This window comes from Homalodisca vitripennis, chromosome 1 (assembly GCF_021130785.1).
Source record: "Homalodisca vitripennis isolate AUS2020 chromosome 1, UT_GWSS_2.1, whole genome shotgun sequence".
NCBI lineage: Eukaryota > Metazoa > Arthropoda > Insecta > Hemiptera > Cicadellidae > Homalodisca > Homalodisca vitripennis.
This window is the reverse complement of record NC_060207.1, coordinates 97,521,329-97,549,313: the sequence shown is the minus strand read 5'-3', so window position 1 is coordinate 97,549,313 and position 27,985 is coordinate 97,521,329. Positions and strand designations below refer to the sequence as shown.

General features: G+C 35.1%; 1 protein-coding gene across 2 annotated transcripts in view; it reads left to right on the top strand.

The window, feature by feature from the left end:
• Window positions 1–27,985, top strand: part of LOC124367341 (transcription factor AP-2-epsilon) — a 142,271-nt gene that overhangs the window by 91,978 nt on the left and 22,308 nt on the right. For both annotated transcript variants that reach the window (XM_046824098.1, XM_046824089.1), the window contains 4 exons: window positions 2,266–2,655; window positions 7,640–7,789; window positions 19,624–19,678; window positions 25,015–25,171. In XM_046824098.1, coding sequence (XP_046680054.1) covers window positions 2,266–2,655; window positions 7,640–7,789; window positions 19,624–19,678; window positions 25,015–25,171 — 752 coding nt within the window. The remainder of the gene's footprint in view (window positions 1–2,265; window positions 2,656–7,639; window positions 7,790–19,623; window positions 19,679–25,014; window positions 25,172–27,985) is intronic.

The following is a 27,985-nucleotide window of genomic DNA, read 5'->3' as shown; positions in this document are numbered from 1 at the left end:
TTTTATAAAGAAACCATACAGTGCAATAATAATGCTCATAAAACAAGAAACAGTCGAACACAGTTATTACTGAAGATTTTAATCCAATAAAATTTTGTATGAACTTAAATATAACGTAATTATATACAGTTTCTTATTAATGTTCTTATATATGTAATTGAGTCTTTACTAGCTGATGTTATTAACATTATCGTTATAAAAATTAGTAAAAACCCGTGGGCAATGAAAATTAATTAAATAACTAGAAGATGCACTTGCCTGTTCTGCAAATAATTAAAAAATAACTAAAATTTAATAAATATATACTTATAAAATTATGTTGTAGACTTATGTACACAACATACCTATAACTCTACTTTTTACATAGTACAAAAAAAGAAGGGAACAATCAAAAACCCTGTAGTAACTTCAAATTCCTACTTGAATATTGGCTGGTCCCTGTGTATTCAGCGCAAGGGTGGGTTCAAATTCGGTGGCATTAAAAAAATATGAAAAATCGCTATTGAAATTTGAAAGAGATTACAGCGCGCTGAGGATTAAGAAGTAACAATGGAAAACGATAAGCAAGCGATAAGCAGCGCCAATGTAAACGGGAGCAAACGTGTAACAAATGTGGGGTAGCAAGTGGCAAGTGTAGTAATGGAGAAGTCGGGAGCTCGCGTGGCGTGGTGGCCACTATGTAATTATCTATGTTAATTGCAGCCACCGATGGGCAATCATCCTATCAGCTAGGAATCCCGCGCAGAGCCGCGCCGAGCCGAACCCGCTCGCTCCGCTCTCGATCCTCGTGTCCACGTCGCATCTGTTTCGAGTAGCACCTCATATCATATTCATGAACTGCCCGTCTTGTCATTTTTTCCGTAATAACATACCCCTCGCCGATCCCCGTGACGTATTTTCGGACCCCACATAGCTATCTGTGCCGAGGTCGATTATCGTCCTAAAACACCCTAACTGACTTATCGATCCGACCCAGCCCCCGCGCTCAGATAGAGGAATTTGAAACCTCCAATTTCGCCGTCACTTGAAATTCCGCGAGAGCGTTTCTTTACGGTCTTGTTATACTTAGAAGACGTTAATATCCCACGAGAATAATCTTTCCAAAATTATGTTGCGTATCAGTTAACTTTATTTTTTATTATTTTCATCTTAACATAATATACTTAACGGCAAAAACGTATGTTTGTATATTTAAATATATTAGGTATTAACCATAATGTCAAGTATTTAACGCACATTTAAAATTGAGAAAAGACTACTTTACTATCTGACACGTAATAAAAAGTAATATAACACATTCATTCTACCAGCTTCTTCTTATTGGAGTCAAATGCTTAATTTATGAACAAACACTGCAATAATCAAGGAATTATGTTTTTGTTTTACAAAAATACAATTTTTTAATTATTGGAGTATTTGTTCATAAATTAAGCAGTATTATAACAGTTGTATAATAAAGTATTCTGCCAATGCGACTATATTTGTAAATGTTTCTTAAACATATTCTATGGTCTATTAGTGAATGATAAGATGAATGTGTGGATGGATAGCAAGCCAATCAAAGCTCTCCCACAACTGTAAACAATTTACCACTTTAGGTTGGTAATTGGTTTCGGACGCTCACAGGCGATACGTGATAAGGCCTATCAGCGAGACGGCTGCTGCTGAGCCAAGAGGTGGCGAGGGCGACGAAAGTCAACATTGGTGTTCCTCAGGGCTCCACTCTCGGACCTTTGTTATCCCACCTGTCGTCTCTCAGTCAACTATCTGCCTTGTTGTGGATCCTGCAATGCCAACAATTGTATTTATTTAATGGAATAGAATTGGTCTTGGTTCTGAATGGATGGAAGAATTATTTACTTTATTTAAAATGTTATAGTTCGAACCTGACAGTTTTGTTTTGTTCCATTATATGTATTATTAACTTTTATTAGTAGCAGATTATGTTATTTAATTTTATGTTATTCCATCGCCTTCCTCTATCTTCATTCGTTGTTACCAGTAAGTGCTAATGTTATTTAATTAGCTGTCTTTCCACTACCTTCCTCCCCTCCATCCCTTTTCTCTCCACTCAGTTATGGCCCACTTCAACAGCGCATTGAGGAATTATATTTATCTTAGTATCGTAACCTAATTAGTTCTTATTAACGTTGACCACTTCATGTTCATCATGATCAATGACAATGAAGATTCTTAATTCTTATACCATTGATCTGCAGTGTACTTTCAGTGTTTGTTTGGTTTAAATTCTACTCTCTGTTTCAGGACCGCTTGACGGGCCATGGGACGATCGCTTCTATCGGCTCGGGAGGCGGTGGTGGCTCCTCGCCTTTTAGTCCTTCCCACCATCACCATCACCATCACCGCAACACTCCCACCAACTCCGCACCGTCCAACTCCATGTCCGGCCCTCACCAGCACACGGACTTCCAACCGCCCTACTTCCCACCGCCTTTCCCGCCGTCCCATCACCACCAGCATCAGCCCTCCGCCACTGGCTCACCCGCTGCCATGGACTACCTTGCAGACCCCTATAGTCAGACCCTCAACACCCTCCACCAGACCGCCCAGGCGGCCGCCCACCACTACAACCAGCTCACGGCCGCCGCGGGCCGTCACGACGTCCTGAGGCGATCAGACTCTGACCTCCATGTCGTAAGTTTCCCTCAATTACCACTAAACTCCTAAAGAACTTTCTATAAACTTCTCACATGCTAAAGTTTGTTATATTCGTTGTATAAGGTAGTATACAAGTACATTGCAAGACGTTTATTTTCTCAAAAGGTTTCTCCGACTGTACGCCAAAATAAACATTAGGACTGGTTGGAAGACTGAATTTGATACGTTTGCCATTAGAGTGAACTTGCCTAAATCAATAAGGACAGGACGAAATGTAAGAAAATATTATTAGTAATGAAAGATTAGTGGATCAGACATATGATCAATATACTTTATCTACGTGTACCAATGTGGCAGACTTAGGTTATCTTACGAAAGGTCTTTTTAGAAAATAGGTTTCCAATATTAAAACGTTTAGAACTAGGGCTTAGACAAAAATAAATCTTTTTGTTGGTATCGTCCACGGTATTATTTATACAAATATCATAACATTTTTTTAAAATATTTTAGTAGTTGTTAGTTTATATTTGGCGATTTAAGTTTTAATGACATTTTAAGAGTGATTCTTTTGGAAATATTCCATATGTTAATGCTTTTTATATGTACTGAGGATTATTACATTTAGCTATCTATACAATCAGCTTTTGTGCAAAAAAGGGGGAAAATTGTACTATATTTGTTTGGATACGATGTAGCATATTCTAGACACACTATTTGACAGTGGAATCATTCAGGTACAATTAATTCTCCACAACTAAGAATTGGCCACCATTTTTCATCTTTATTTTGAAGCTGGGTAAACATTTTTGAATCCTACAAAATATTTGTTGTATTGTTGGAGGAAATTAATTCAAACTAATTTAGAATGAGCATACAAAACGGAATTCAATTCAACTCATATTTCCTAATCAAAATTATTAAAATACGAATTAAGGGTTTTTTTTAAATTAGGAAAGGAATTTAGTTATTTAGGCTATATCAAGTACATTATATGCAGTGAAATAAAATTATCACTGAATTTATCTCATTTACCATTTATTTAATGTGTGTAAATGGCACTAGCCTGATGTAATTTTAATTGAATTTATATAATGTTCTTAAACATTATGAAATTTTAATTTACTTTTCGCCTTTTATAACCAAGGGAGTACTGATAATTTTTTACGACACATTTTGTCTTTTAAAGTTATTTTAAATTTCACTACATGTTTAATACGATTAGTGCCGTAGTAATAAAAGAATTATAAAAATAGTACTTTAGTTAATAATAACTCGTAATTGTTCAAAAGAATTAATTAAAAACCATTCACTGCACTGTAATAAGAAGTATATTGTTCTGTCAACAGAACATTTCGTTTAACAGAGGACGAATATTTCAGATTTTGTATTGCGCACGTATCTTTTGAATACCTTGATAATCCTGTAATTATATTTTACGAAACCATTCTTGACATGACTGGATTATATGCAGAATTAATTATTTTAATAGCAGTGCCTCCCTCCAGGCGACAAGTATATGTTCCTTTGCTAACGGGCAACTTCCAGCAAACTTGGAAATGTGTAATATTAATAATTAATTATTAATATCCACTGTAATAAAAAAATTAAATCCCATATATTTCAACTTGCCTTCAAAATAATGTTGAAATTATGAATTACATTTTAAATTCAATCAAATTTTATTTTTAGATGGAAATATTTTGTAAAAGAAAGGATAAAGTTTACATATAAAAATATGTCACGTCATTTGTTTCAAGTTAACACATTTCAGCTATTTTTTGTTACTAAATAATTACTAAAATATAACTGTTCTTTACTATACAAATGTTTGCTTTCGTTTAGTTTAAGATAATTAATAATAAATATAATTTAACCCTAACATAAAGTAATTTAGGTTAGTTTTGTAATTATTAAACTACAAATAATTAAAATTGTCATTACATTTTTTTAAATTTAAATAAATGAACCGATGATGTTTGAATATATGAGTTTCAATGTCTGAACTTATATGAATTAATTAGTAGTTAACTTAAAAAAATCAATAATTTTAATCAATGGATATTCCCTGGCTTTGTATTAATGAGAAGGCTAATTACACAGGGTGAGTTAAAAGTATAGATACACTCCGTTTAGTGTTTTATGGATAAAGAGGAATAGAACTCGGGACACCTTTCTAGGAAATAGAAGTGAACTTTTTAGTCACTTTACAACTTTGCCCATTTCCTCAAAATGGGATTTTGGGGGGAGGCTTAAAATTGGTAAATGTAAAGACACATTAGGTAGATAAAAAAATAAGAAAACTAGAGCGTTCTATCTCAACCCAGTACAATATATAAATTCATTCAAATTAATTAAAAATTAATTGAGGAAAGATATAAACCCACATTCAGAAGATAACTTCAATAGACAACCACTTTCCTTACAAACTCAAATCTGTTTTACAGTTATTACTACTGCAGGGTAGGCCTCCCTTTATCTTATCAGTTTTGAGGAAGTCCCATATCATGTTCAATTTCTGGTTGGAATTAATAGAGTTAAGACGTTTTTTGTGATACTTTACGTTAAAATGGAGTATTTAAGTGAACAAAGGCATATTATGATCATGATGATGCGAGGCGACGAAGACCGGGTGAGATCTTATGATGAAGTAAGGAATTTATTTAATGACACTTATCCCAATCGAAACCCTGTATATAAATTACGAGTTCAAAAACAATCCAAGGAAACAAGCTGCGTTAAAGCTGTGTTGACCCTTATTCTGTACTTGATGTTCACGAATAAAGCCTACTGATTGATTGATTGAAAAAGACCGCCCCAAATCTGGACGTCCAAAATCGGCTACAAACGAAGCATTGTCAATCAACGTTTTAAAGTCTGTTATAGAAGATCCTCGTCCCTCAATAAGAAATGTTTCTCAAATATTAGGCATATCTCAAACAACAGTTTATAAAGTTTTACATGACAGTGGTTACAAAGCGTACACAGGTTAAAAAACGTACAAAATTCGTTTAGTTCATGAGTTTAGTTGCTTTCTAAGCTGGAGCTTAGAACATAATGTTAACCCTCATTGGATAAGAGATCAACATACCCAGCACATTGAAAAATTAAACGTTTGGCTTGGAATTGTGATGGATCAGTTTGTTAACTCATTTTTATTGATGGAAACCTTAATGCCGAGGCATACCTGAAAATGTTATAAAATCAGGTTTATCCAGCTTTCCAATTAGCAACCAACAGCTGTAATGAAGTTTTAGTTCCAGCAGGATGGAGCACCTCTACACTCTGGCCTGCATGTCCGCGAGTATTTAAACAATATTTAAATCCTATTTTGGGGAAATGAGCTTAGTTGTAACAGTGACTAAAAAGTTCACGTCTATTTCCTAGAAAGGTGTCCCGAATTCCATCTTTATCTATAAAAAAACTAAACATAATGTATCTATACTTTTAACCCACACTGTGTATTGTAAGTATTTAACTCCTCCCTTTCACAAGAACGTATTAATCAAAATTGTATCCTGAAACCTGAAAATACATTTCACCAAGAATTCACATGAGCACAGTGCATACGTTATGTTTCGAATTGAGTTCATACAAACTTAAGAAGTACTAACTAAGATTAGAATGAATTAAACATGATGCCAAATGATGGCCTAATAACCCAGAAAGCGCTTTTGACATGAAAGAGAGGTGTTGCCACTGGGGTAGCTTGTCACAAAGGCTCCGGGGGAGGGGAGGGTAGCAAAGAAACAATGCAAAATATTGCGCGCTGCATGGGGAGGGGGCAAAATATTCGCCAGAAAACATTCCTGGCATAACAGCGCAAATTCTCACATAGTATAAATGAAGTCTGCAACTTTTGCTATTAAAGACGCATCGACAAGAATTTACAAAAACTGTTGAACGTCTTGCTCGATATTGCCAGTCACTGCCCCTTCTACCCCTCCCCCTCCACCAAAGCTCCGCTGAGCGCCCTCTGTCCGGTACATTTTTATCAGTAATTAAACTTTCTTAGATTTTAATAATTCCTCTTGTCCACTACGAGACTCAAGGATCTAATAACTGCTTCTCTGTTACAAAATTTATCATCTCCGTTCTTTGTTGTACAAATAATTTCGGCATAAAATAAAAGTGGTTGAACTACTGTATTGGTTTGGTAATCAGTCAATATAGTCATCTTGATTAGTTTATCCTTAGTTAAGTAAACTCATGTATAAATGGTGAAACCGTTGGAAATAAATAAATATAAAATTTAAGATAAAATCAAAAGGAGCCTGCTTAAAATAATTTAGTTTTAATCCGTGCAGATTTGGTTTTAATTAAATAGGTTATATACTTTATATTAAAATATGCAATTACTACACTACATTCTACTCTACACTTATCATCGATTATTTTATGTTCAAAAAATCTCTGCACATTTCCTTATCTAATCTTAAGATATAAACAACACAGAATTTAGCATTGCTTTTAAATAACAAATTAACTGTTACCTATTTTTCTCTCCCTGGCTTTGTGAAATTTATTATAAGTTAGCTGTTTGTAACTAAAGGATACTGGGAATTAGTTTAAAAAATAAGATTTTCATAACATGTAGAAAGTTTCCAAAGTTATAAAGCTGAATATCTGTTAAATAGACTGTTTTGTAAGTATTTAAAGTTGTGGTTTCTTAATTTGTTCAAATATGACAAATTAAATAAGTTCAATTAATTTATTCTGTTATTTTTAACATAATGAAGGATTAAATAAAGAGCAAGGTTATTTTATCGTACTCATAAGTCTTTTTGACCAACTATCTTACATTCAAAAGGGCGCGGCTTTGCCTTTATTTAAATTTGATTAAAGTTAATTTAGACAAAAAACTCATTTTAGAAACCTATTTATTAAAAAAGTAATATTTCGCTCTTTGCTAAGAGTTAATGGGACTATACGAGTAAAAATGTCCTTCTGACCCTCTAATAAGTCTTACTTATCCAATTTGCTAACCTACCTCTGTATACATTGAATGGTGTTATGTTGGCAGACGAACATGCACGCGTCTTTTCCGTACGACAGCCAACGGGGGAGGACCGAGTACGGAGTCCGTAGGTCAGACTCCCTGGTCCAGCACCCCGGGCTGGACGACCCACTAGTCCTACACAACGCTCTCTCGGCTGCCGTTGACGACGGTCAGGTAAGGACTAGAACATTGTTTCTTACCTTGCAGATGTCTTTAGCTTAAATTTGACTGATCCTAGGGAAAGTCAAATGATCTGTATGGATTTTGAGCGGAATTGCTATTTGTTTAGAAATTTACAAAACAATAAGAAATATACAGTATCTTTCTTGGACTTAAAAAAATCATCGAAAGTTAATGCGAATTAATTAATTAAAACACAGGTTGGATATGCCTATAAACATTAATCATTCTACTTTTTGTTGTTATAATCCATTTTTTTTTAGTTTTTGATATTAACTTGACACCCTACTGGGTGCCAAATTTATTAACAAAAAGAGTATAGATCTAGAATAAAAATAATTTTAAGTTATTTCTTATATTAAAACAGAAGTTTAAAAAATTATTTGGAAAAAATTAATTTCTATTGTTTACTTTAAACCACAAATTCTCAAACAGGAAACATCGCCTGTAAATCTCAAATTAAAACAATATGCTATCGTAAGTAACATTATGAGATAACTACATTCAAATTTATTATAAAACAAATCTCAGTACATTATTCGTTCTAATGTTTATTGACATCGGTATCAAATTCATGTTGTTATCAATGGAAGAATGAAATGTTTTTGTAACAGAATGCCTAAAGGAACGTGATACCATTTGTCAATCTAGTGGCCTACGTTCGAAATAGTATGACAGAGCTTTAGGGTTTATTTTAGAAATTGAAATACAAATGTGAAACATTCGACCCTACCTTAAGGGAAGTCCTGGTATCGGTCTTTACACGGGCACCTCGGGCAGCGGGGTCCAATAACACCGATGTCATCGGCAGATCGCAAAACAAAATCCACGCCTACAGACAAACAGTTTCCGGATCACTCACATGACTCATATAAGGGCAGAAGAGTGAAGGGGGTTCGACGCTGATATTAAAAAAATAATAAACAATAGTAGGGCAGGGGAAGACGGAGACGCGGTCAAAGTAGCCACAACCCCCCCCATCCACCCTCTTCTGCCCTTTTGACGAGTCCGGCTCGAAAACGTACAAATTAAAACCGCCATATTTGAGGTCGGATTGTGACTGCAGTCGGAGGTACGTTTTGTGTGCCCATTTTATTAAATAAGTTTCAATGTTTCGACGCTTGTTACTGTGAATCGCTTTAGTGTTCAGTTTTTATTGACACTTTTTAATATCAGTTTGTCTTTGATCGCGCCCGAGAAAACTGATTAAAAATCGCCCGGAACTCTCAGAGCCTCCGGTGTTGTTTTGGAGCGGTAGGCTATTGATTGCGTACTTCAGACTCGACCATGAAGCGGAATTTTGGACCATTTTAGTCTCATCAAAACGTTTCGCGCGACATAGTTAAAGGTCACGTGATTGACAGTACACTCTAAATCCCTGATACCGAGTGTGAGCCAAAGAACTTCTATTACAATACGTTACGTCTTTTTGTGTAATTTCCAGTACGTAGGTACGCTATATTGGCAACTGTACGGTGATCAAATCGCTGTCCTTTGATAGACAATGGATTTCAACAAATACCGTAGCCTATATAATAAACAGTTAACCATAGACAGCAATAAGACTACGCAAGTTGATCCACGTTGTTCATATACTATACATTTGTACAATCTTTATAACCGTACCTTTTTTATGAAAACAAACTGACGAATAGTATGGGAGTCTAGAGTAAAAACCTAGTTTTTCAAGAAATAGACGGGGGAATTTTCCCTGAACGAAATCAGTCGTCAGCCGCCCTAGATTGATCGAGGTAGAAATGCTGCAGGATATAGGGTTAAAAAGGTATCATTTTGTTAGCTTGGTGCAATAGACACGTCAATAAAAGTTAAATAAGCGTCAGACTATGAAATAGAGACTTTTTCTGAGAATCTCATTTTTGTCTTTTCTACAACGTTTAATAGAATCTATCGATTATGCACAAAATCCTAAAGTTTCGCTAAGCGGTGGCGCGAACTTATCGTTAAACCTGCATTTAAGACAAATAACGAACTTGTTCATTGGTCTGTTCTAAAATTATTAAATTGAAGTCTTAATTTGTTTATGCCTGTGAAAAACAAATCGTAATATAGCAATGAGTTTCATTAATGTTATCTAACTTTATAGCCCTTGTTCCTACAAAATATTGTTAAAATATGCCAACTAATGTGTAATTGTAGTTTAACAACGTATGGTGTGATTTATTCATGAGACTTCTGATAAGAAAAATATTTTAAAGAAAATTAGAGTTATAAGTGTGATTTAAATTAAAAATAAAACCGCTTAAGTAAAAGAAATGGATAGTAGCCTATTATGGATCTAATAATAAAAATATATTTCAAAAATAATATTTTACAACATTTGATTACCTAAAGTCGAATTTGAGATAGTAAATCAGTCCTTGTTCAAATACAGACGGGTTTGACGCAAAAATACTACGTTGGCATAAAGGCAAGATATCACCCTTATAGCTAAAGTAGAGCTATGAAGGGCAGTCCATTAGCTGCAGGAAGGCCCTAAGGGCGGGCCAAGGGCTCACAATGCAGCCCTACCGATATTAAACCTTACAGATAGCCCATAAATAACCAAACTAATCGTGAAGGACATTTGGTCGGCTAACGACTCGGCGTTCTTCAATGTAACGCCATAAGTTTGGCGCATTCAGTGCCTTAAATGTCAACTCTTTTTAATCATTAAATTGGTAGTTTTTTATCGTTGAAAATTCTACAGTAAATCATACGGATTTGATGTGAAATTCTATAAAGTGGACAAAATTACGTTAAATTATGTTTCACAAAATACATTTTTTTCGCAAAGTACCCCACATTGCACTAAATTGTTGCTGTATATGCAGAAATATTCAGCAATCCGTTTTTGATCTCTTCTCATAAGATAGTGACCGCTAGGGTAAATATTGTTTAAATATAAACAGTAAAATACCAAAAGAAACACTACCGCTATAAAATACTCTTTGTTGAAATTGTAAAATTTATTATTATATCAAAATTATATATAATAATCCTAAAGATAAAGTGCCAAGTCAATGGTGTATTAGTTTTAAAGCATTGTAGTATTTAACTAAACGGTAGTTCTAATAGCTAGGCCTTTTCTGTATTAAAGTATTTGATGATGAAATAATTTAAACCGATTAACAAATAACATACAAATTGTGTGTGTAACGTGTCTATGTATTTTACACTATTTCTTGTTTTTGTCCTCTAAATTAAAGAAATAAAACTAAAATGTTTCTTACTACATGTGAGTTTCTATTCCACAATAAGTAAATGTAGCCTTTTGACACGACATTACGAGATAACTTAAAACTTTGTGGTATATATACATTTTCATATCGTATTAACGTAGTAATTGCTAGGACTTGTAAAAAGTGGTAAAATTTAAGTAAAATGAAAAAAATTGGACTTTGTACGTCCTGCAATAAAATTCACAGGTCTGCGGTTCGGCGGCGCGGCTCGAGCACCACCCACCATCACACATGATACCTATACCAGTAGTATAGTAGTGACGATGGTATCTCTAGTGTCTCGTGCCGAACTGTGTTCCCTCATTCACATGTTAATTTAAAATTACCAGCTAAGCGGCTAGCCACTATTTCCCGCTCTGTTTGTTTCTCTAATTGCCGGGACCGTGAGCTGTTAAACGCCACCTCGACGGCCGCTTCCTTATGTCTCTCTCTCGCGTGTTTTGTTCCACAGTATGCTCTCTGTTTTGTCGCTGTTTTTATCTATTTTTTATATTAATTCCTCACGACCCTTTCGAATCAAGTAACTGTACATAGTTTATGTTTTATTTTTGCATTATTTTCATCGTTCTCATTAATCTCCTGCGGTGACTATAATTTAAGCTGGTTTTGTCTCGTTTAATATTAATATTTTGTTTCATATAGAAATACCTTCAGATACTGAATGCCAGTAGACGTTTTCCATCACCCCAACAGTCAATTAGAAAAATACAAGTTTTTAAAATGTAAGGGCGAATTGGCAAGAAATTCAATTTTACCCATGCTTAACTTTGTGAAATGACTAATCGAAACTCGTAAATATAAATTAAAAGTCAAGAAAATATTGAGTCGGCTGTGAAGAAACGATTTCTACTTTTCCCTTTAGGGACGATGTTAAACCTCAAATACTTTTATGCCCTTGTGTTATTTACGTGTACTAATAAATTAAGGCCAACAGAATGTGAAATGCGAATCCAAATAAATTTCAGTGGTGAATACAATTAGGATGCAAGCAATAGCCCTTAGTAATCCATAACCTGACAATTATTTGTTGTGCACTCGTAATTTTGAGTAATGTTCAAAATGTCATTTCAGGAACTAAAAAAGGTCGTAGAAGGTGTCTCATTTTACATATACAATAACTTATCTGAACTTAATCGTTTAAATATCGGCTACACTTCTCGAGAAAAACTAAAAATTGTTTAGACGCGTATTAATCATATCTTTAAAATGATATATCCCTCATAATTTATAATCAAACCAAGGGTGTAAACGCGTTAAAATTAAACATTATTCTTGAAGGAATGGTTTTACTACAACCGGTCTTAAGCCTTTCATAAAGCTGTAATACAATTATTAGTGTCGTACGTTGTAATTATAGGTCGTTAGCACAGAAATAAATACTTAGTAGTCGCTAAGGTGCACGAGATACATTATTCTCCAACTGAATTTTGGCCATCAGTGCGATGTATATCACTGTGATATAGGCGATTTCCATAAGTAAATATTATAATCATTTACCTGCACGCGTACATTGGACAGGAATATTTTTCCAGAATTTCAAACTCGTTTAATTTTTTACCCATTTAAGTTTGCGCAAATGGTTTTTGGTGGGAATGAGTTTGTATTGTAAAGTTGTAAACTTCTCCGGCGACATAAAAATAGACAAAAAATATTTTATTGTCTTCACGAGAAAGTAAAAGTATTTAAAGTAGAAAATATAGGGATCCGTGTAACTTGAACAAATAAATACGGTGTAAAATAAAAATGTGGTTTTATACGAAAGGTAATTATAAATTTAAGATATGACGTATGAATCAAATAATTTATGACGAAACTAAGTATTTTTAAAGAAAAAGTATTAAGAAAATTAGTTGAAGAAGAATTGTAATTAAATGTCACTGTAGCCTAAAAACATATCATTCCCTTAAGCCACATTGCACATACATATTGTAAATATTCATAGCAATATCTTCAAGTGGTAAATTCTTAAGTTTAAATTACAGAACCATTGTCCTAATCGATAAACGATCACACCACCTTAACGGTATATTTTGCTTACTGTGATGGACAGGAATAGCCAGAATTGTCATAAGGTAGATTTTTGAGAAGGTTTATGTTTATACATATTGAAGTAACTCCAGAAGAAAACCGAATGATTGTGGGTTATATCAAGTATAAATTTGCTGATTGGAAACTGCTTGATTGCTATAACGAGGATTTTATTTAAATACAGTTTCCTCTTTCGTTACACTTATGGTTCCCAAATGAGACTTGTAGGCTACGAGTACATAGATACGGGTTGTAACCACCATAAGACCCCTTTACTGCCATTGGAGACAGCTGATCGGTGGGTGATCGAAGAATTATACGAAAATCTACAATAAAAAGAATGAATATGCATTTACTGAAAATAAAGGAAAGTATGAATTTGGTAGCGGTTTACCGAGCAAGTTTAGTTCATTTCCTTAACACGCAATAGTATCTTTTCTTATTGCATTAAATCTTCTAATTTTTTTCGGAAATATTACTCGTTATCTCACTTTTAACAAGCAGAAATTTACTCTTCAGCTACATAAATTGACGAAAGTCTCTTTGATTTAAGTAGTAATTTCTTTTTTTAATTCCTCTGTGTATTTACTGAAAGAAATGTTGGATTTCTGAAGTATTTTTAATCTTTATGTTATTATTTTGGAAAGGATAGCAATACATACAGACTTGTCTGTTTTAATCACACCGTAGTCTACCTTTCTTTCACATAGTCTTACATTAAAACTCAATTGTAACTGTATTAAACTATATTTATTGATTAATTCGACGAATTCATGTGTTTTTCCTTATTTTTATCACCAGTAATTATGCGAACGTTTCTAAAACGTTTTAACGGGCGTCCTCATGGCTCGCGGCCGCTGCGATGCGCGGACGGACACTCGCCTCAATTAACTGTCCACAGACTCACCGCACCGGAAGTCATCTCCCGGCCTGTAATTGTGATTATTTCTCGTATTTTCTATGGGAACTTGAATCACAAAGAGGTAGCGCGGCCCGCAAATTATTTGATTCAGATGTGGAAATTAAATTTCGCTCATAATTCTGTTCCCCAGAAAAAATGTGGTAATGCTGTAAATTGTTATGGCTAGAAGTGACTTTTTGTTTTTACCGACATATTTAATTAAATTTATTTTCACATGCAGAATGGAGAATCTGAGATATTTGTTCAAAACGGCAAACAGCGAATTTGTTGTTTCAACAATACATATCTTGCTGTAGGCAATTTGTAGAAATAGAATTATTCTTTGGTATAATTTTACAAACCTATTTACATTTTCCATGAAATGAATTCAATTTCATTAACATTGGTTTTCAAGATAGTGACCAGTAAAAGTGTTGCCATACTATGTGGAAATGTTAAAAATTTATTCCTAATAGCCATTTTTAAGAATCCATAAGTCTAGGAAATTGATGGAAATGAAACGACTACCCTCCTCACTCGGTCGGGGATTGTTTTCCTGCAGTTTGCTCTTTGTGAAGTGAAATCTGTCGACAAAGGCTTAAAAACATGCAGCAACAAAAGCAAACACATGCGACATTTCTGTCATGGTGTATTATTGAGTTAGAGTAATTATAGTTTCGGGCCCCAGGGGGCTTGTTAAGGCCGCCCTTTGTCGAGGTGTTTGGGCCCCGCCCCGTCCCCTTCTGGGGCCTAATTACGCTCCAATTCAATTTTGAAATCCAGGGGCTGCCAAGAACTCCGACCGTTCGCTTATCCGTATAATTTGATGCAAATACATGTGTAATAGCCAAGGCTAATATTAGCAGATATTCTCCTGGTGGGAACTTACAACCGCCAAGGTGCTACTCAGTCTTTTGTCGCGGTCGATTTTCAGTGCAGGCTCTGACTTTTGTCAGGGTCAGTAGGCCTATATAATGCCAACTCTGACTGGTCGGGAAACTATTGTTAGTGCAAACACTAACGTTTAACAAGTTCACCTTTTAAAGTATATTTTAACTGTAGATTTATGCAGGGGTCAAGTTTTGGTGAGTCGTTAACGTTTATTGGGGTTGACATTTAGTCCGGAAAGGGAAGTGATTATTTCTATTGAAATAAATTGATTTCGTCCAGTATAATTTGGAATCCATCCAATTACTAAAACTTGTGTGCACTGATTAAACTTTTTAAAGGTTGAAAATAACATTTTAAGTGAGAAACCTATTTTCATTCGTGAAATAATAATTACAACAATTATACCATGGAATACCAGAAAATGACTTATACACCAAATCACTACAAAACCGACTACACCGATTTGAAATTAATTTAGGGAAACGAATCTATAAAAATTGGTGATAATGCTACTTATTAGGGTAGACCACGTTACGGTTTAAGATTATTACTTAGTTGCGAGAGGCATGAATGAACTGAATGGTGATACACTTGAAGAGTGGGTTGGGAGGGGGCATGCGGCGTACCTCAGGGTTCCACTCTCGGACCCGTTTGGTTCCTCTTCCCACTTTGCACATGTTTACCGCGTTAATGACAGCACTGCGGTCTCTTGTGGCTGATTGCGGCTTTATGGCGCTTTGTTGAGAGAATTAAAACTGCACGACCATCCACATCTCACCTCGCGGCTGCGCTGCATCGGAGCTCCGCAATGACTCATTTCGCTCATATTGCAGCGGGCATTGCAGCAAGTTAGTAAAACTCAAAAGAGCTTCCTAGCCTTGGGTGTAAGCTTCCACGCAGTGCCAGCGCTGTTCCCTATCCTAGATATAAAACAATTTCTGGAAAGGTGGTTTACGGAACAATGCTTTTACAGGATTGAGGATTTTATGATGCCAATATAGACTCTTTGTTATTTTGAATTATAGACTCTTCCTATATACTGTACTAAGGTTTTGGTTTAATTCAATTATGTTTAAATTTTTTAGCCTTTAAGTTTGTCTTTGTCAATTACAAACATTGTAGGTTGTGTAAAGTAAATAAGTGTTTCTGATTCTGGTTCTGTCGGTGGTGAGTTTAGGGTCCTGACATCGTCAATATTCACCCCGCTGGCAGATTTTTAAAATATACTAGTACTAAGCTTTTATCTACATCACTGAGATAATAATAGATAGTCTTTTACAATATTGACACAAATAAATGTAGTCTATGTCTTATAATTTGTGCGTTTACTAATTGATTAGTTTCTGTAAGAAACTTTGCTCTTTTATCATGTCTTATAATGTGATGACTTCCGTATTTTTCTCGTATTATTTTAAATACTGAATACGTATTCTTATATTGTGGTGAACTATATATTGGTATGCTATTGCTTCAGTTACGAGTATCAGTCCCGGTCTATTTTAAATTGTCTATCCGCATGATGCATAACGATGGGTTACTTAATCTCCTAGCCTCATTACGCACGCGGGCGAAATACAACCGCTTCTTCAGAGAACTAAAATTTTAATTTTATTTATGTTTAGAGAAACGACATAATTCAGCGGTGTAACTCAGGTGGTGAATGTAATCACTCTATCCAATATTAAGATAGTAACGGCTTTAACTGAATTTCCAAAGACGGTCAGTATGCGGAGTTCAACCATCAAGGATAGAATAATAAAACTTACCCTTAGAAAATCAGCGTGTTAATAATATTTGGATATTTATGTTCATATCTTCAAATCAAACTATAAATATTATTTTCTTTCAAAACTTTAAACTTTTTCCAAAGTAACAAATATTGTGTAGAACTAAACCAACGAGAATGAATAGGATCATTTATTTCTTGAAAACATTTAAGGAAAGTAATTCAAAGTAATTCTTAATATATTAGATTTTAAAGCGACAGTAACAAACTCAGGTGTAAATACTGTGCATACTACTGTGTCCCTATGACTTCACTGAACTGTTATTTTGATTCAACCCATTACACACATTTCTTTTAGTTACACTTTTTGTCACTTTCTTTGTGTTGGTTGGTAATAAAATCAAACCAATTCTACTAATCGAAACAAATTATTCAAGCTAATAAAATCTTCAATCATAATATCACCAGAATTAGAACACCAACATGTGCTGCGACATTTATCGTGTTTCTGTTAGAACGTTTCTGTGTAATATGTATTTTGAGTTGGTATAAAACTCATGATACAATAAGAATATTTTAAATCCCTTTTGTTCAACGGTTACTCATATTAATTTTATTATATTTAATTTTTTTGATCGTGCACAGTCCTCGACCTTTGTACGAGACGTGTGGCGCCCTGTATAGCATTATAGTAGCACCGCATCCTCTGATCCGCAGTTAGTTACTCGCGATCAGAAGCTGAAGCTTCAATGAAAGCCGAAGATGTTGCCAGGCGTCGCGCCGCAGAGGCACCAGAAGCTCAGGGAGGTGAAAGGTGCGGCCCGTCCAAGCGGGATTGGGTAATTCGATCGAACAAAACCCTTTTGTGGGATGATAATTGGGTCTGGGCGGCAATCAGCGGAGGCCGGTGCGGAGCTGCCGTCCTGTCATGCTGCTTTGTCTTAGCATCCACAGAAGTCGACCCAGAGGCGCTCCATCCTGGCAACAATAGCGCCGACCCGGGAGACTAGGTGATAACTGACTGATAAGGATGATTTGCATTTGAACATATATAGACCGCTCTAGGCCGAATACTGTTTACTGCTGCTGAAAACTCGTCTTTTGTCTGCGGTGACTTGGACAAAAGTGTCAGATACTTCACAGTCGACAATAAGACTAGCTATCGCAATACTCATGGCAACTCAAATTCGTGTCAATTTAAGTTTTCCTTCGTCCAAGTGATACGTTACTCTACACATCTGATGGTCAGCACGTACGTATCTATTAGTCAAGCAATTTGTGTTATTGAAATATACTATATAATCTCGTAGAGTAGGCCTAATAAACACACATCTCATGATTTCAAACATTGACTATCCAAACTGCGATTCTCTTGATTGCCTCAACATCGCGTAATTATTCATTTCATGGCAGTTGACTCCTTATCATGCTATATAGTGAGCTCAGTGCAACAGCCGAACTTTGTGACACGTGAATATCCTTTACCTGAGCATTTATGGGGAACATACCTGATGGACTAGTACCAGCCCGTTATCAGTGTCTCAGACTGCGGATTGGAATAAATTGTTAAATTTTTTGTATCTGTTACAAAGTGGCCTTGTCAAAAGCTGAGGCGGTGACAGTTAGCTCTTTCCGAAACGTCTTACCACAGAAGCACTATCGTCATAAGTGGAATGAGTTTAATGTGGTGCCACCTAGACATAACTAGTGTCCGATTAAAGTTACACAGTCTATTTGTTCGTCTTCGGCAACGACAGCCTCCTCTTGACAACACCCGGTTGGATCCCATTCACTAGCAGACCGCAGGTAGTGGCTGAGTATGAGTATGTTATGGTCCGATGATAGTACAGTCCCAGTCATCATTGTGACATTCATATGTGATTGGACTAACAGTAGCTTCTCCGAATCTCCAACCCTTAGAATGTTATTGTTCGGGAGAGTACAATAGTTGCAAGTGTCCCAATTCTACAAGAAACCATACCGGCCTCTCCTGGTAATCGGAACCAAGAGAAGATTCTCTGTTCAGCTTAGACTGCGGGGTTTATTAATAATCGTTCATTCCTTGCTAATGCAACATTGAGTTCACATAGCACAATCATATGAACCGCAGACGAAAGCCTAATGCTAACACAACAGATCGGCTTCCGCTTTTCTATGGTTGGATAAACCGCACTCTATTAAATACTTTATCAGAAAAATAAAACTAAAGTGGATCTGCAAAATCATACTGCCTGAGTACTGGTACTCTACGATCTATTCAGCAAGGTACACTTTACCCTCAAGTCTGTGGATCCTTCCAGATACTCGTATAACCCTCAGTGTCACCAAATGCATCGACAAGTTTTTCACATCCTCTGAAGATCTGATTCCACAATGTATTTTTTATGTTATTACCTAGCGACGCCATCTTGTCAAATTAAAAATTTAATTTCCTCTCGTGTACCAAAATGTTAATCTCAATGCCCAATTACTGTATGCGTTCTACAGATAGCTTTATTCCCTAGGAAATCTTTGGAATGTTTAAACAATGTTAAAACATTACACGTTTGCTTAATCCATATGTGAATGAAGCGAACGATATATTTTGTCAACTAGGTCTCAAAATTGTCATAATACGAACAATTTTGCCGCCTAGGAGTCATTAATAATTCAATAATCTGATCACCGACCGCTCCGAGGTCTAATGTATGCAGAATTCTGATTGGCTATTTATGAGTGAGTGCCAGTAGCAGTACCATGAGAAGATCAGCGTAACCGACCAGCGTTTCTCTCTAGTTAAATTTAAACCTTAAGCTTTCACCTTAAGGAATCCACTAAGAGTTTCTAAACATTGAAACTTTAGATACTGTTCTACTTCTAGTCTTAATGAACAAAACAATTTGAGAACTGCGTTCATTTATCGGTCATAACTTCTATAATGGCATCCTTTTAAGCCATATCCTGTACATATATAAGTTTTTATAAAATGTAAATATGATTTGATATTAGTTAGAATATTTGACTTACTGTAAAGTACTCATCTTATATTTTGTTTTATTTTCAGAACACAAATGTCGACGATAGCACGGGTTTCATCAGCGACCTACCTCTGCTTAAAAGTAAGTTTTTTTTAAATGTACTAACACTGTTCTTGATTGAAAATTAGCTTACAAATTAAATTGTAAATGATTAGTGCAGTTATTAAAATGAATTAAAAGAATGTTATTACCTAAAAAGTAATTATAATCAAAGATTCTTTCTTATTTTTGTATTTTTTTATTACTTTAAATATTGCCATATATGTATTCAATATAGGCTGTTGTTGAGTTTTTTTCATTTGGCCCTAACTTGAGGCCAGTCCAGGCGAGAGTTGTCGCGGCGCGTGGCGTACTAGAAGCCGGGGCCTGCTGGTCGACCCACCCCCTGCATTAGGCCATTAACAAGGGGTATAATCACACGCTCTTTAACCCCATTAAAGGGCCCGAATTAGGATTTCATCAGCCGTTGGAATTGATTTGTATCGAGGACTTGCCCGAGGCGACCCTCATTGGCTCATGAGCAAATTGAAAGTGTGATTTGCGTTTTATCGGGGAAATGGCGGCCGCTCGGCGGGAAGCCCTTGAATCATTGGCTACTTACAACTCGGTGGATGTACCCTGTGCCCTTTACTTCACCCCGGGTCCTCCATCTGCCCTGGGGTCTCCAGCTGCTGATTCACACCCGCATTTATGGCGTACTCAGGGTTCTTCTCTCGGACCATTTCTCTTCCTCACTGTTAACAGAGGAAAATAGGCTTTGATTTAAGCTAAACCAAATTCTAAAATGCTTTCAGTAACTTATGATATTAAGTTAAGGAACTTCACTTACTTCAAAATTTCGCATTGGAAGCCCAACATTTTAACGTTCTACACCTACATTTTTATTGTATACTCGGATCGAACAATAATAGAGGTAGAATCTTGTTTTTATCTTTGTCCCTCTTGGAAATGTTTTTATTATAAAACCACCACAACATCCATAGGACCGAATGTTGTAGGACCTGAATAGCAATAACATCAATTTTATTGTATCACAGTCGAAAAATCTTAGTTGGATACATTTTTTCATAATGATATAATAACAAAACATTTATTTTCTATATTATATAGGATTCTCTACAGATTACGGTGTTTAAGAAATAACCTGGAACTTTCATTAAAAACCTCCAATGACATCGTAACCATAGGTTTTTTAGAGTAGTTTATTTCTGAAAATTATTAAGGAAAACAATCCAAACCTATAACAAAGTTCTTTCCAATTCCATTAAACCAAATATGAATTAATAATACTTATTAAAAGCTCTTTATTGAAAATGTTTTGTTCATGAGTCGTCTGTAAGTGTTATTGTACTAAAAATGTATTAACGAGATTCTTGTAGATTTACAGCCCACGTATTTCAATCAAATGTTGGGCATAAAATGGCATTATTATAAGAAAATCTCGCTTGTAATTAGCTGTCACAGTTTAATAACTCGCTATCAACGTTCCGTTGTTTATTACACTAATTAGCTAGTGTACCAACGGCTAAACGCTCTAAATCGTGCGAGCAAATAAAACCGACCTGGGTTAGGCCGCGTGAGTGAGCGATACCAATCAGAATCTCTCAAAGCATCAAACCTATCTTTCTTATGGAAGTGTGTGTGTGTGTTAAGGCTGATAAGCGTTTGAACATAGTAAGATATATTTCGGGTTTAAAGCACGATAGTTTTATGTTACCTATATACTTCAAGTTACCTATTCTATACCGATTATAAAATATTTACTGATTATTATGACCTTTTCATGCTGGGTAGTCATTGAAAAAGGTGGCCAAAAAATAGAAAATCATTTATAAAAAACTAAGATTTGTCCTTTATAAGAGTCAGAGCATACTTTATTCCGTATATTCCAGTAATTGTATTCTTACGATTTTTAAATGGTAAATGGTGAAACAACTAAATCGACTATCTTGATAGCACATGCTACAAGTTCGAATAGGTTTGTTTTAACCTACTGGCAATAGTGTTCTGGGAGCTAAAACCTACTATAGTGAAGATCTCGAGCAAATCTGAATCAATAGTTCAAAACAACTTGTTCAAATAGTTTCTGAACATATTCCTTGTGGTTTTCTGAACACGCCTTATGTATACATTTATACAAGTAATTTAAAATTTATGTTCCTAATGGAGACTGGATTAGTTGTAACATTAGTTTAATGTGTAACGGTATAAACAGTATCCGTTTTAGCTAAATGGTTACAGTTCGAAGTTGGGAAACTAGGTTCTGTGCAGATAGCTTGTACCTGGTAAAGTTTACCCATACACCATCTCTCTTGTAACCGCTAGGGCTCTTCTTCTCTAAATCTTCACCACACCCCTCTCCAAACCAACCCCCTTTCCTCATTTCCGCAACAATTATCTCCCCGGAACATTCCCAGATTGTTGCTCCCTTGCATATGTTCTGTAATTTCCACCCCTGCGAACTCTCCCCTGATCAATTACGTTTCGGCAATTTCAGTTGCATTTACCAAACAATCGATTTCGTTCTTCGCGTCAGTTTGAACTGATATTTTTTTCATAGAATGAATCCAAATTAAGGAAAACACCTGTACACTGTTACGTAAAGAATTAATTTATTATTCGTGTCAAATTTATTATTTAATAAAATTGTTATTTAAAATGTATTAATTAATTCTTTGCTTAAAACATTTGCTATTGAAGATGTACGATTTTAAAGGGTAACAGGATGGCATCGTTGTATGTTAACAAGTAGTTTTGTAACATATAACGATGGAAAATGTTCAAAATCCTAATAATGCATTGTATCAACCGTAAAGAAATTAGTTTCAACGCAGATCTTTACGGTGTATTGTTCTTCTTTCATATTGTTCTTAATTGTTTTTGTATCCTATGCTCAGTGATGGGATATACAATATTTATGTATTTATATTTTGTACGTGTGTTTCTGAGGTGTTTATGAAAAAAGGTAGCAATGCAGCTGTGTCTAGATATTGTCATCAATTATGAATGTAATTATTTCAGAATATTATGTTATAGTACGTATGAGACACTCAATAAGATCAAACTCAACCACAAGATTATAGGTATACTATATTTACATGTAAAAAATGTATACAATCTTAAAAATGTTTGGCCTTATATTTAATTATCTTATAGCCTTACTGCTTTCTACCTGTCATTATGGTTGTCATTTTCCAATTAAGAACCTTAAGATGTTAAGGAGTTTTACAGAACAAAAACAACTATACACTCCTGATTTTTAAAGCTTTAGAAAGTTCACAATATTGATTTTGAATTATTTTAATTTTTTATGTTATTTGCAATATTGTATTGAAATTTTAACCCGCGCCTTTACCGGAGCCTTAAAAAGATGGAAAATATAAATTCACAAAATGTATGTGCGTTGTATATAGCCACAGTTATATATTTGGCAAAACTCTTATTTTAACCCTAATTAGTAGGGCAGTCAAAAAAGTTGTCAAAAACATCCCTTACACGACCGACTTCTGACTTTTATTGTCAATTCTTCACACAATCCCCGACTTGGACTCCCGTGGAGTGGATTGTCCGGGGATCATTAACATGAGAAAGCCGGGAGGGCAGATTAGCCGGCTGTTCCGCCCAACAAACCGAGGTCGCACAGTGAGATGTGAGGCCGCCCCTCCTCAGCCCTCGGTACACCGTGTGTATAGTGAGGGACGCTTTGTGGCGGAACTATTTCTTACTGGGTTCATGTTACCGTTTATTTTGTAACACGTTGTATACTAGATAAATGAGTGTGCAGACAGTGTGGGACACTTTTGTACGGGCAAAATTATTAACACTAAAGGAGAATTTGACGAAGAGAATGCAAGTTAAACGTTTTTGTTTGAACAATATTATTGTAAGAACAATTTTGGATATTGTTATGATACTGATATCACTAACGGATGTTTTACCAAGTCACCTCTGTTCAACTGAATACAGTCGTAGGAGATTTCGTAACTCGTAGAAAATTATTGAGCCAGTTATGAAAAGCAATTTATATATAGATACCTGCTAGTGTATTTTGTTTTGATTTTTACTGAGGGCTAAGTAAAAAGTTAAGGAAACCAGTCTCTGAAACCAGTGTTCTCATTATGAGGGCGATTACAGCAGGAACCTAATACATCATTATTGCGCATAATTTTCCGTCTGTAAGCCGTGTACCTCCTGTCCGCCTTCATGAAATTACTAGGAATAATAACTTCTTTATCGGAACGATTTTCACCGCTATTTTACAAGGAAACTCTTTTTACCTTTTTAAGTAAATGTTGAAATAAATATACAATTATACATATTACACCATTTACAATAAATAAATTAACCCATTTCGTACATATTCTTTTTGCTAGAGCTAACAGTAAAACATGTACAATGTCATATTACAATAAAAAGTGACGATAACATATTATGGTGAAACTCATAAATACTGTATGTCATTAAGTAATTTATTGTTGTAACTAATTCATAATTTTGATCTTGAATTGGGTATTCTTTGAGCTACTGAGAAAAGAAATGTAGGCAACAGTAACCATAAAAAAAGTTTATATAAGGATGACGAAAGCATAAAACACGTTTTTAGAATATCCTAATTAATGTTTTTACCTCATAGTTTTAAATAAATTATTTTTTTACACTAACACTTCGTAGTCAAATCTAAATTGTTATTAGATTGTAATTTCTTCCGTACAGATGGAGTTTACTGTTATGTGACGTGCAAGTGACTTATTTGAGAAAATCAATAAAACGAACATTTAAGCTTTTAGTTGTCTTGATGAACAGTTTTTGGAAGAAACGTTTCTCTCTTTTATCTTTTTATTTCATAAACCACGAGTACTAAAAATACTGTAATAAAAAGTGTTAAATGGAACATGGTCACAAGTATAGCTATGATCGGAGTGAAACTAACAATTCTCCAGAACAAGATAGATAACTTAACTTCTAGAATAAGTCTTCTCTGGGAAGAACGAACATGTCAGTCAGTATGAGGAGATGAACATGAAAAATGTTCCTGTTCAATCAATAAGAGGGTGATAAGGGGGTGCTTATCACAATAGTGGGACAGGAATCCGGTGCGAGGGGCTGTGTAACGTGCCTGGCGGGGCAGCAGGAACACATTTACTAGCGACGTACAGTATATAGCAGCGTTCGCGAGCGATTTATAATGGTATACTTTAATTCTGTGTTTATGGTTCGATATAGTAAAATGCAACAACTTTCTGATAAGTAGTACTGAAGTAGCAGTTGAAGAGAAAGGTGAACTGGAGCATACACAACATTCATATTGAATCAACCCTTCCTACAATGGCTACTTTCATGTGAAGTAGTACTACTTATAACCTGTATGATGAAATATTAATTTATTTTTAATTGCTTATCAAGTAATTCGGTTCCAGGGGTATCCTCACCTTCAGATGTCTTCTGCAGCGTCCCCGGCCGACTATCGTTGCTCTCTTCGACCTCCAAGTACAAGGTGACGGTGGGCGAGGTACAGCGGAGGTTGTCGCCTCCCGAGTGCCTCAACGCCTCCCTCTTAGGAGGTGTACTTAGGAGGTAAGCATTTTAAAAGCTTATAAAGGTGAATTAAACATTCCGTGCATGCATTGCATTTTTTGAAGACGCGAGAGTGTCAAATTGTATTATCGACCTATTACGTTACCTCCTAGGTTTTTAAATTACCATAAACATCTCCTTGATAAAAATACATTTGTATTTCACATTTGTGAAATACAATAACAAGAAGTTTAGTGAAAACTGTTGTTTTCGACTATTTATAAAATATAAAATAGATAGTTTAGTAATTTTTATATTTTCACGTATGATTCTGTTTCAATCATGTTACAGTAACCGTAGCTTCTGATGATATACCCAATAGTGACACTTTGTTAACACATCAAATATTTTAGAAACTAATAATATAGCAAAACTCGTTGGTTGTATTACATGTTAATTCTTTTTACCATCATTTGTGACTGATGATCGTTCAATAAAAAGATCTTCTGAAAGCTGATGCTCTGCTATGAAGAAAGCAAACTCACTACAGTTGAAAAAAAGCAAACTCACTACAGTTTGAAATTCTTCAATATTTTCACAAATATCTTCATGGTATAAAAACTATTCATAAAAAAAAATACTTTCTTAGACAAATTATTTATTAAAAAGTTAATTAGGATCTTAGGTTGATAGAAAGTAAGGTGGACTAGAAAACAGAATGCGGGGTTCTTTAGTTCAAAAGATTTTCTGTCTTGGCTGTTCAAATTTATTCAATACGACTAATATACATTACATGTGTACTATTTTTGCCTTTGGAACACTCCCCCCCACTTTGAGGGTGTTCTTCATCCTCCCAAACATATATGTTCTATCTCTTTCACTGACCGCCTTCTATCACATACTGGTGAGCCACTAGCTCGCGACAATACAATTTCGTAATGACATAACGCAAACTAATGTCATTAGATTCAAAGTTCTCTTAGATCCATCAGTATAAGAGACAAACAGCATATTCGTACTCTAATATATTACGGATTCGATTCTTGCTGTCAAAAATTTACTTTTTATTTTTGCACCGGTACTAGCTTTATTAGTCTGTGAGCACATGATATAATATTTATACGCGTATCAGCAATCCCAGAACCAGATCGAAATAGAATAATTTTATTACATATACATTTAAAAAATATGTTTTAAAATCTCATTGAGTTCTTGGAATTAAATTAACACCCGAAGAAAATAGCATCCAAGAGCTGTAAGTCCGCATCTTGTTAGACGTTGTAAATCGAGTTCGCCCTTCCAGAGACAGCTGTCCATCCGGATCCAGGTTGCGGGTGTGGGAATGATTGAGTAGGTATGTACAGTGCACGTTGCGCCACAGCAACCTTTGGTCCATCACGAACCAATCACACTCTCGATCTACCAAGAGTAGGCAGCGAGTGTAGAGCACACATCGCCGCACAATCTGTGGTCAGCAAAGTGCCGATTGAGGAACTGGACTATCTCATTCTCGGTGGGATTCTGTGAATCTAGCATAGCGATTTTATGGGTTTGCACGACTTGCTTGATCTTCATCAACTCTCTGTTTCTTGTAATTCTTTAATCCCTCTTCGGAAACCTCCAATATCTTTCGACATGCAATGAATAATCCAGTAAGAGCACGGGAGAATCATTAACACGCAATTTAAACACACAAGTAAGAGTGTTTGCGTAATTTTGTATTTACATGTTTATTTGTGGAAATCTTTAAAACATTTTTGAAGATTATCACTGTCCAGTTTAACGTCCAAACATCAGGATTCCAAGAATTGATTATGTACTTTCTTTCCTTACAAGTGTTAGAAACTTCATTCAAATTAGGAGTTTTGGATATGAATATTCAATAAATCCCATGAGAAAGTAAAGGGAAACCGTTTCATTATTTGATCAATTGTAGATAAAATAGCTTCGCATTTAATATCATAAATAGATTATCCTAATATTATTACGATTAAGCATAACATTAGGATTGTTTAAATTCACCACCCGGTGCTTAGTTAGTTAATTAAATATCACATCAAGATCCCATTTTTAGTTTGTAAACCATATCATTATGTGAGCAAAAACAAAAAATGCAATTAAGATATATCGGCACTCGTTATATTTAAATTTAATTGATGTAATTATATACCATCTAAACACCATTTCTTGTGATTGTTTTAATTTCAAACACTTACTAATTGGGACGATATCTCGCTAAGGAGGAAGCTCGGTGGCGCGGAGACAGGAGCGTGACTTTTGGCGCCAAACTCGCCTCTTTACCCGCGAGACGTGCCCGAATTATCCCCAGAGCTGCTAATCATTCCCGTGCTCGCGAGTCGTCTTCGCGCCGAACGTAATCAGCTGATTTGTATTTTCCGACTCGCTTCGTCTTCATATAGTTTTCTAGGAATTCTTTTTGTGCCTGCCATTTTAATCAGCAATATAACCTACAGACTAATACCAGAATACATCTCTTAAAATTGTGTATTTTCAACGGTTGGACATCAACAGCGTAGGCTTTGAAACGTTAGTTTACGTTAGTTACAATTTGTTGTTTAAAATTGTATTACCGTTTAGGTATGTAATAATTAAAATCTTATGATAATTTTTTTAATGTAGCAGATAGACCTATCTTATCATAATGTAAATTGGACAACATCTAAGAAGGAAGTACATAATTTATGTTATAAAAATATTTTATTTACTGTGTTTCCTATAAAGTTTTATAAAATTTATGTTACATTACTTGTAGTATCTGGCTTTTTCTATTCCGTATGATTTACACCCTAATCATGTATGATTATAATTTAGTTTCACAGATAATAGTTATGCCATAAATTGTTGAAATAGGAT